This window comes from Drosophila ficusphila, unplaced genomic scaffold, assembly GCF_018152265.1.
Source record: "Drosophila ficusphila isolate 14025-0441.05 unplaced genomic scaffold, ASM1815226v1 contig_220, whole genome shotgun sequence".
NCBI classification, from domain to species: domain Eukaryota; kingdom Metazoa; phylum Arthropoda; class Insecta; order Diptera; family Drosophilidae; genus Drosophila; species Drosophila ficusphila.
The window spans coordinates 236953-248330 of NW_025064118.1; the positions used below are offsets into that span (position 1 = coordinate 236953).

An 11378-nucleotide genomic window follows, 5' to 3' on the forward strand; every position below is an offset into this window, starting at 1 on the left:
CCAGACGACTCTAATAATCGGCACATCACATGCAAATACGGTCACTCAGATCCGAATTTGTACTACAAATCGCATCTTTTATTGTTAATAACAAAAAAACGGTGCATAATTTTCAATCTCCGCCAACGGATTTCGAAGTTTTAATAAAAAACACATCGTTTCCATATTTTACTTTATTTTTTTAAGCTGTATTTACCGTGCACCGCACTTGTAAACAATTACCTGCAGTTGCGCCGCTTGTCTGAACAGACTATTTATTGGCCTTAAAAATCCATAAGGTCTATCGTTACTTCAACCCCCATCTCTAATTGTCACTTATCGAGCATCGTATTATCGATAATATTTTCATACAATAATGTGGAAAATAATGTTTAGTGTTATAAAAAAATAAAAAGAAGTTGTGTCAAGAGTTTTTTATGAATTGGTACTTATCGAATGTTTTATTTCCAAGAGTATTGTAAGGAGTGCTTCTGGATTAGAACAAAATATGTTCTTCTCGCCCAACAATTCAGATATACATACAGAATCAAAATCCGACCCCGCTTTAAAACATCTTGGAGTCTCCTTTGTTAAATAATTATTTTAGAAATTTCAAACGCAAATTTAACTTTTGTGAATTTGTATATTTGCGGTTTTCATTATATTATGTTCAACAAAATTAGGTTTGTAAAGCATTGTGTTTAGTGGCATTTGTGAATATTAATAAGTATTAAGTATTAAGTGAACTGAACTATATATTATACTTTTAAGTATTGATCTTCTTTCATCTAAAAATCAATTAACGAATAACCCAAAATCTTTACATAAATTGCATTTGTAAATTCGTTTTACTGGAATTTATTATTGTAAGGGGCGTGGTACATACAAATATATGTATGTACGAAAAGAAAAATGTGTGGACTGTGACTCCTGTAACATAGCCATCTGTATGTACATGTAGCCATGTATGTATGCACGTATGTGTGTGCATCGTTGTATATTAAAAACAAGAGTTTAAAGTGTTTTAAGATTCTCTAGATTAACATTTGCACCCATTAACGGTATACATACCTAGATACAACATTGGGAAAAAATCGTGATAATAGTTTTTTTTTTTTATCGATATCTAATATTTTTAAGGCAAATTTATCAAAAAGAAGCCTAAATTGAAAAACAAAAATTTACCCGTTATTGTATTTGTTGAAAGATGCAGGGCTCGCAGCTTATTTCGTGCAGTTACCTAAAAAAAGTTATAACTGTTATTCCTGCTAAACTAAGAAAGATATCAGAGAAATTAAAATGCAGGATTTTAATATGGAATATTAACTTATTTATTGAACGAAATCGATTTTCTTAATCATAAAAAAAAAAAAAATATTTAACAAAAACAAAATGTACAGGCTTTTTCCATGCCGCAGCTTATTTCGTGCAGCAGATTCCTACTTAACTTATTATTAGTAATTTAACAGCTAAAATTTTGTATGTCCTTCGTTCTGGTTCAGGACAGCTTTGAGACGATTTTCCATGGAGCAAACTAACTGTTTTGTGGTTTCCACTGGAATTTTTAGCCATTCTTCCATAAGAACAGTTTTCATATCGTTTTTGGTCGAAATCTTCCTCTTCCTTATAGCTGTGTCCAATATATCCCATACATTTTCGATCACATTTAAATCTGAAGACTGTGCTGGCGTTATAATGACATGCGGGCAGTTCCAGATAAGCCAAGACTTCTTCGTAAATTCCCAAAAATCACTTATTTTTTAGGCCGTTACCGTTAAAAAATCTTTAAAAAAAACGAGTTACTAATTTGCTTTTATTTTCAGATCCAACAATGCTTTTAATTACACCAGTTAAAAATATTGCTACAATTCTGTAAAGGAAGTCTTATAAATCGAATACTTTAAATCCCAGGAATGCCTCACCAATTTAAACAAAATCCTGAGTCATTTTATAACACTGTATTCATTTAAGTGACACAAACGATCAACGAAAAAAATTTAACTAAATTTAGGAGATCGGATCGCCCTGTTGAAGGAGCGAATTTGGAGATGAATTATATTCTTAGTTTGCTGCTGATAGCAACACTGGGAGATAAATATGACTACTGGCTGTACTCAAGTGCAGGCTCTCAGACACTGGCAGCAAATATTTGGTCTGACAAGACTTTTACGCAAAATGATCCCATTTATTTGTCTGATGCAAATGTGACAATGAAAGAGCCAAAAAACCTTAGTACCACAATCACAAACGTAGCTAAGTTTGATACGAAATTAAATCACCTTTTAGTGGACACAATTACCGGACGAGTCTTTGTCGGTGGTGTTAATCGATTGTATCAGTTATCGCCTGATTTGGAGCTTTCCGAAAAGGTGATAACGGGACCTCAAAATGATTCGGTGGAGTGCAGCATACTCGACTGCCCGTTAAATGCTGTTCGCAGTCCGACGGATAATTATAATAAAGTCCTGCTCATAGATCGTGCAACTTCTCGACTCATTGCCTGTGGATCATTATTTCAGGGCACGTGCACAGTGCGTAATCTTCAGAATGTCAGTATAATTGAGCACGAAGTGCCTGATGCGGTCGTTGCAAACGATGCCAATTCCTCGACCGTGGCGTTTATAGCACCAGGACCTCCACAGCACCCAGTCACAAACGTAATGTATGTTGGAGTAACCTACACAAATAACTCGCCATACCGAAGTGAAATTCCTGCCGTTGCATCACGCTCCCTTGAAAAGACGAAAATGTTCCAGATTGCCTCCTCGGCGGTTACAACAGGAACGAGAACCTTTATCAATTCTTACGCTCGTGAAACCTATTTTGTGAACTACGTTTATGGATTTAGTTCTGAACGGTTTTCATACTTCCTTACCACACAGTTGAAGCACAGTCACCATTCTTCCCCCAAAGAGTATATAACCAAGCTGGTGCGAATATGCCAGGAAGACTCAAACTATTATTCGTACACCGAAATTCCAGTTGAGTGTATTAGCGATGCCCAGGGTGGCACTAAATTCAACTTGGTTCAGGCTGGTTTTTTGGGCAAACCCAGCTCTGATTTGGCTCAAAGCCTGGGTATATCCATTCAAGATGATGTTCTTTTTGCTGTTTTCTCAAAGGGCGATGGAAACACACCAACTAATAATTCTGCCCTTTGCATATACTCATTAAAGTCCATCCGACGTAAATTTATGCAAAACATAAAGTCCTGTTTCAACGGCAATGGAATGAGAGGACTGGACTTTATATCGCCCAGCATGCCATGTGTTTTAACGGTGAGTAAGAACTAAATGTCTCCATGTTGTAAAAAGCTAATTTACTATTTATTTAAATATCTAAATATATATATGTATAAAAATACTATGAAACATAAGTACATTTTTTTATCGTCTGTAATTTGTACTTCCATCTTCGGGCAAAAAAAAATCTTAGAAACTTTAAGGGGAAAGCACTCTTTAGAGGCTAAAAAAAATCGATTTTTTTGCATAAATGTTTTGTAAACTATCCAAGAATGTGTCCCTAAAATTTCAGAAACAAATACAAATTATTTTCGGAGTTACAGAAATAGTAGTGAGCGATATCTCGTCGTTTTTTTTTATCGGCGGAACAGAAAAACTTAACGTCCTATTAAAACGAGACAAAATTGATTGTGTTCAGGAAGAGAATTTATCTCTTCTAGTTGAATCTTAAAAAACTTAAAAAAAAAACTTTACCAAAAGTTCTGTAGTTATTGCACGCAGTATGTAAGTTGGAACGGGCCGGATCGGGCTACTATATCGGAATTTAATTCGAAATTCAAGAGTAATTAGAAAACTCTATATTCTAAAAATAACTGTGACGTTCTTCTGATAAACGTGAAAAATATGAAGATTTGCGTAAGATGCAAATGCACCTAAAGTGTTTCAATTTTAATTAATATTTTTTCAGAAACTGCAAACAATTGGAGAGGATTTCTGTGGACTAGATGTAAATTCACCCCTAGGAGGAGAAAATCCCATTACTTCAGTTCCGGTGGCTATGTTCAACACAAAACTAACTTCAGTAGCTGCTACGAGCACAAGCGGATATACTGTTGTCTTTGTGGGCACAACAGATGGATACCTTAAGAAAGTTGTAGTTGAATCATTATCAATTGCAAATGAGTATGCTAGTTTTGCTGTAGACTTGGGCTCAGCCATTAATCAGGATATGCAGTTTGACAACCAAAACCTTTTTATGTATGTTATGTCTGAGACTAAAGTTTCCAAGGTAAAGGTTTTTGATTGCTCTGATTATAAGACATGTGGGGAGTGCTTAGGCGCTAGAGACCCATATTGTGGGTGGTGTTCATTGGAGAACAAATGTAGCCCTCGTTCCAACTGCCAGGACGACGCCAACGACCCTCTATATTGGGTCAGCTATAAAACTGGGAAATGCACTACAATAACAAGTGTTGTGCCTCACCAGCTGCAACGGACTACCGCACGAACCTTGGAGCTTATTATAGATCACTTACCGCAGCTAAAGGAGAATTTAATTTGCGCTTTTACTACAGAGGATAAAGCGCTCTTCACTAATGCTACAAAAAAAGAAATGGTGTAAACTGCACAACACCTCGGACTGATATGCTGCCCCAAATTGAGCAAGGAAAACATCATTTTACAGCAAAATTATCTGTACGCACCAGAAATGGCCCCGACTTAGTGTCCACAGATTTTACATTTTTCGATTGTAGCACACATTCGTCGTGTACTCGTTGTGTGTCCTCAGAATTTCCCTGTGATTGGTGTGTTGAGGCACACCGATGCACTCACGACACTGCTGAGAATTGTCGCAATGATATTTTGGTAACAGGGGTCAGCCGGATAGGTCCAAGTTATAGATCGGGTCCTGGATTTTGTCCAACGATCAACGCCACAGGTGATGGAAGTGAAGTACTCGTTGCTGGTGGCACAAGCAAATCCATAAAAGTGAAAGTTCATATAATTGGACAGTTTATAGTTCAAACTCGATTTGTTTGTCAATTTAACATCGAGGGACGTGTAACGAGCTTGAATGCTCAATTGTTGGGTGACACAATTTACTGCGATAGCATGGAATTTCAGTATACTTCAAGATCGCCAAATTTGACGGCAACTTTCGCGGTAATATGGGGTGGTTCTAAGCCTCTTGATAATCCTCATAACATACATGGTAAGTTCAAATATAAAGCTTTTTGTATTTATTAATATTTTTCTTTCAAAATTTTTAGTGGTTATTTATCGATGTCGGGAAATGGCTGACAGCTGTGGTATTTGTCTGGCTCTTGCCGAAAAGTACAATTGCGGATGGTGTTCGTCTACGAATACATGCGAAGTTGAAGAACAATGTAACAAGAACAAGGAAGGAAAAACCGATTGGTTAAATCGCAGTGAAATCTGTCCTAATCCTGAGATTCATACGTTTGAACCAAAAACGGGTCCATGGGAAGGAGGAACGAACATAACAATACGTGGCATTAATTTGGGAAAAAATTATAACGACATTTATTCTGGTGTTCGAATAGCTGGCATAAACTGTATGCCATTTCCACAATTTTACATCGACACGAAACAAATAGTGTGTACAGTGGATAGCCCTGGGGAGCAAATGTACAGAAATGGCAAAATTGTGGTACAAATCGGAGACTATCGCGGTGAGTCTAAGGAGGACTATGAGTTTGTTGATCCGAAAATTTTGGATTTTAATCCAAAATTTGGCCCTACCTCGGGCGGAACTGAAATACATATAACTGGAAAGCACTTAAATGCCGGTTCTCGTATACAAGCATCCATTAACGATCATTTGCCGTGCAAAATACTGAGTACAGAATCTTCACAAGCCATATGTCGGACGTCCCCTTCCCCAGGTATAATCGAAGGAAGGCTGAAAATGTCGTTTGATAATGGCCCCCGAGAATTTAATGATTACAACTTCAAATACGTTCTGGACCCAACAGTTGAACACGTTAGTTCAGGGCCAAGTGGGCAAATAAAAGTACCAAAAGGAATACCGGCTGGAGGAATTCGCATTTCAGTAACTGGTACCCAATTCACAAGTATACAAACTCCCAACATTTATGTGGTATATAATGGTGAGCTATATGCAAGCCCATGCAGGGTGCAATCGGATACAGAAATGGAATGTACATCTCCAGTAATTGAAGTCGATAGCAACATTATTGAGGCGGAAAGACCAATGCTTCTTGAATATGGCTTTCTAATGGATAATGTGTTGCGTGTACAAAATTTATCAAAGGTTCACAACAACCATTTTGAACTCTATCCGAATCCCGAGTATTTTGTATTTGAAGAAAGAGTTAAGTATTTTAAAAGCGAATACTTAACTATAAATGGTCGAAATTTAGATCGTGCTTGCAAGGAGACTGATGTGGAAGTTAAAATTGGAAATGGTTTTTGTAATATTACGTCTCTTTCAAGACAACAGCTAACATGCAGACCCCCACCTGAAGCAGCAGCAATTAAAAGTATTAATGGACCAGAAGTTATTGTTCGTATAGGAACTTCGCTAGAGTATCGTATTGGTATACTTAGCTACGAGTCATCAAATATCATTTTGGATTGGGGAGAAAATGTAATTTTCGCTGTAATAGCTACCATTGTTATCTTACTGTTGATTTTTGTTGCTCTGCTCGTGGCATACAAAAAGAAGAGCTCTGAATCTAACCGGGTGCTTCGAAACATGCAGGAACAGATGGACATTTTAGAGTTGCGGGTCGCAGCTGAATGTAAAGAGGCATTTGCCGAACTTCAAACAGAGATGACTGACCTTACAGGAGATCTTACGTCTGGAGGCATTCCGTTTTTGGATTATCGATCATATGCAATGAAGATTCTATTTCCCAATCACGAAGATCACATAGTGTTGCAATGGGAACGACCTGAGCTTCTACGCAAAGAAAAGGGCTTGCGTATTTTCGGACAGCTTATAATGAATAAAACTTTCCTACTACTTTTTATTCGAACGCTGGAATCAAATCGATACTTTTCTATGCGAGAACGAGTAAATGTGGCCTCATTAATAATGGTCACACTACAGTCAAAACTAGAATACTGTACAGACATATTGAAAACCTTATTGGGAGACTTGATTGAAAAATGCATAGAAGGAAAGAGTCATCCGAAGCTCTTGTTACGACGAACTGAAAGTGTGGCAGAAAAAATGTTAAGTGCCTGGTTTACCTTTCTTCTTTACAAGTTTTTGAAGGAGTGTGCTGGGGAGCCTTTATACATGCTTTTTCGTGCTGTTAAAGGACAAGTTGACAAGGGTCCTGTCGATGCTTGTACGCATGAGGCAAGATACTCGCTTAGTGAAGAAAAACTTATTCGCCAGTCTATTGATTTTCGACCAATGAACGTCTATGCCAGCATTATACAGCAGCCCATGTTTTGCAATAACTTGGATATGATGCCATCTCAAACCGAAAACGTATCTGTAAAGGTTTTAGACTGCGATACAATTGGACAAGTAAAGGAAAAATGCTTGGAAACAATTTATAAAAATATTCCATCTAGCCAAAGGCCTCGCAAGGATGACTTAGATCTAGGTAAGTAGCGCTGCATAAATTGCTGGCAAAATTCAAATCAATAAAACCTATGGTAAACGGATTAATGTGTAATAAATATTTTATACTCTAGAGTGGCGTACCGGCAATTCAGGTCGGGTGATTTTGTACGATGAGGATGTAACATCGAAAACGGAAAGTGAATGGAAGAAACTTAACACTTTGCAACACTACAATGTTCCAGATGGTGCTGGGCTAAGCTTAGTACCAAAGCAAAGCTCCATTTATAACTTCAGTATATTGTCGGATAAAAATGAGAAATCTCACAAGTAAGATATTTTTTGCATAAAAGTCATATACATTTCCCAACAAGAAATTCAAATATTCTATTACCAATCTTAGGTATGAAACTCTAAATATATCGAAATACACCTCCTCCTCTCCGACATTTAGCCGCGCCGGCAGCCCTCTTAACAATGATATGCATGATAACGGCCTAAGATACTGGCATCTCGTTAAACACCACGACAGTGATATGCAGAAAGAAGGAGAACGGGTTAACAAATTGGTATCTGAGATTTACTTAACCCGATTATTGGCTACCAAGGGCACACTTCAAAAATTTGTAGATGATCTTTTTGAAACAATATTTAGTACCGCGCACCGTGGATCGGCCCTGCCATTAGCTATAAAATACATGTTCGACTTTCTTGACGATCAAGCTCAGTTGCATGGCATAACTGATCCAGAAGTTGTGCATACTTGGAAAAGTAACAGCTTACCATTGCGGTTAGTATTTTTTTTCTTCTGAACTACACGGTTATAAAAATGCTTATTTTTTTGAATTTCCAGGTTTTGGGTAAACTTAATTAAAAATCCAAATTTTGTCTTTGACATACATAAGTCGAATATAGTGGATTCCTGCTTGTCAGTTGTAGCTCAAACATTTATGGACTCTTGTTCAACCTCTGACCATCGATTGGGTAAATATATTAAGCAATTTCAGCTATAATTTAAAACAATTTAACTAAAATGACAAACATTTTACTTTTCATTTATATTTTAGGTAAAGACTCACCAAGCTCAAAACTTTTATATGCTAAAGATATACCAGAGTACCGAAAATGGGTCGATCGCTATTATAGAGATATTCGAGATATGTCCCCAATATCAGATCAGGACATGAATGCCATGCTTGCAGAAGAATCAAGGGTTAGTGCAAAGATGATTATATTATAGTAAATGAAGTTAATACGATTTTACATTCTTCTATTTCAGTTGCACACAACAGAATTTAATACAAATTGTGCTCTACATGAGCTGTACACATATGCTGTTAAGTATAACGAACAGCTTACTGTCACCCTGGAGGAGGATGAATTTTCGCAAAAACAGAGATTGGCATTTAAATTAGAGCAAGTCCACAATATTATGTCGGCAGAATAAGAGCTGAAGAACAAATTACAAGTGGACTTAATTATAAGCTTCCAGTTTATTAAATCATGATCCATTAAAAAGGAACGTCTTAATTTACCAGCCAATATAATGTATTTTTTGGAATCTAAAAAGTCTTGTTTAAAGCTGTACGTTTAAATTATATATATAACTTAACTGACAATTTACTTTTACTTTTGCTCACTTTTTTGACAACTAACATATTTTTAATATTTTTTTTTTTTTTTTTGGAAATTAAATTTTTAGTTTTAGGGCTATAAAAGCTATAGAAATACTCTTACAGTTGAAGATTCTCAAGATACATACTTATGTAAGATACCATTTCCCTGCTTTGAAAAATCTGTATCCATGGTGATTTCGTCTATTCAAAAGGATCAACATTTTAGTTTATTTATCTTTCGTGGCCAAATATTTTCTCTGTACATTTTTCTTTTTCGTGCCTAAGGGAGGAAATTTATCTAAGATACTAGTTTCTGCCAGCTTATTGGTCAGAAACTGAATCTGAATGCTAACCCACCTCTTTTTTTCCTTTTGTAAGAGTTGTTTATGCTCTATGTCCGTCTGCCTTCTTCTGTGTACGTTTACCGATACTAAGCATAAGTTGAAATGTTAAAATTTAAACAAATTTTAATTAAAAAAAAAAGATCGCCAGATCATGTAGTTTGAGTGTCTACAGAAGTTTTAAAACTTTAGCTTGCCAAACTTACTTTACTTTACTTTTGAGTATGTATAAACCAAGGATTATTTTAGCTTGTTATAATTTTTTTTAGAACACAAAAAAATTGAACAAATGGTTATAATAAATCTTTTTTTTCTTCCAGATGCAGATTTACGAAAATCATTTGTAAATGTCGTATTTGCTCATTTAATGTAACTAGAATGGTATTGTATGTATGTATATGATATAAGTTTAATGATCTTAGATTTAATATTCAAGATAAAGTAATATAACTAAAAAATCGACTGACTGATTTTAATTTTAACATAAAATAAATCTTATTATCAATATTTATATAGTTTTGTACCTATGTTAAATTTTAGGGATGTTTAGTTCATGGTTATAATTTACATTCCTATAAACACGATAAAGTAAGCACACTTTAAATGTAAGTTTAATTGTAACGGGAAACGCTATCTCGGTTATCTCCTATATTCAAAAGAAACTGTAAACTAACTCTTAATATACACATAAACAATAATATTGTCATTTCATAAACGTTAAGGTAATTGGTCTTGTAAGTATTTTTTAAACTTTTATGGTCCCGTTTGCATTTGTAATTTTGCTAGAAAGTTATCTCACTGTAAACCCACCAAAATCACATCAAAATCTATATTAATTTTTGTAAAAATTGTAAAGCCAAACCTTATGTTTTATAAACTATTTAATATTAGTTCATACCTTTGCAATAAAAAAAGTTCATGACTTATCTTTTGTATCGTAATTATGCTGTATTATTTGTCTTTTCTATTTTACAACTTATTTCTCGTCGTGATTGAACTTATGTGAATGTTTTTAATAATTGTACTACTGTAAAAAGCATCAATAAAACAATGTAGTACTTAAAGAGTTTCTTAAAGTAAACATGATTATGTTCGATTTGATAACAATAAAAAGTCGGTATATGTGGTAAATATTTTTTTATTCAGCATTTTATCTGGTCAATTTAATACTAATATTACTTATGATAATAAAAGAATACAATTATAGTACATAAATGTTTTAGACTATATTTCAAATATCTGTGTATGTATGTATAAATTATAAAAATAATAACAATATAAACACTATTAATAGATTACTTGTACATACTTATTCGATTACGCTGAAAGCATAATGGTTATGTGTCATCATACATACACCCGACATCCAAATTTGTACCAAGCTATATAGCTGAATACCGCTAGCGCGAAAAAGAATTTTAACATTCGAATACTATGCACAAAAATTCCCACCAAATCGCTTACCCCCAGTAATCATTCCAAATACAAACTTCGGATAGCCGACGATAATACCCTTGCAAAGCTATATGGAGAGTGCTTTGTATAAATTTTTTTTATTAATTTTTTTATACCAAGTTATTTTATTTTTTTTTATATAGGTGTATAATATATTTGCCTAATAAAATCAAATAGCTAACTGTCTATCACATAAACTACAATTAAAAAAAAAATAATAATAATTAATTAAAAAATTGCAAGACAAGTTAACACCAAGTAACTAAAATGATAGCTCTATCGTTTGTTTTGTTTAAAATAATCTTTTAAACTTATTTTTTAACTTTTGGGAAATAGTCTTTGTAAAGTAATAAAAACTGATGAACGATTTTGGAAAGTTCAAGAAATGTATAGAAATTAAAAAGTAAAACACTCCTTGCGTTATTGTATTGACTTAAATTACTTCACGACCAATTTTCTTCAG

General features: G+C 34.6%; 1 protein-coding gene across 1 annotated transcript; it reads left to right on the forward strand.

Moving 5' to 3' along the window:
- Window positions 1–326: 326 nt before the first annotated feature.
- LOC108095023 (plexin-A2) lies at window positions 327–9120 on the forward strand. The gene is given in 10 exon segments (XM_017195890.2): window positions 327–662; window positions 1803–3257; window positions 3910–4540; window positions 4543–5154; window positions 5213–7546; window positions 7638–7833; window positions 7907–8293; window positions 8357–8487; window positions 8571–8716; window positions 8783–9120. Coding segments are annotated over 9 exon segments (5835 nt in total). The 5' UTR covers window positions 327–662; window positions 1803–2027; the 3' UTR covers window positions 8951–9120.
- Window positions 9121–11378: the final 2258 nt, after the last annotated feature.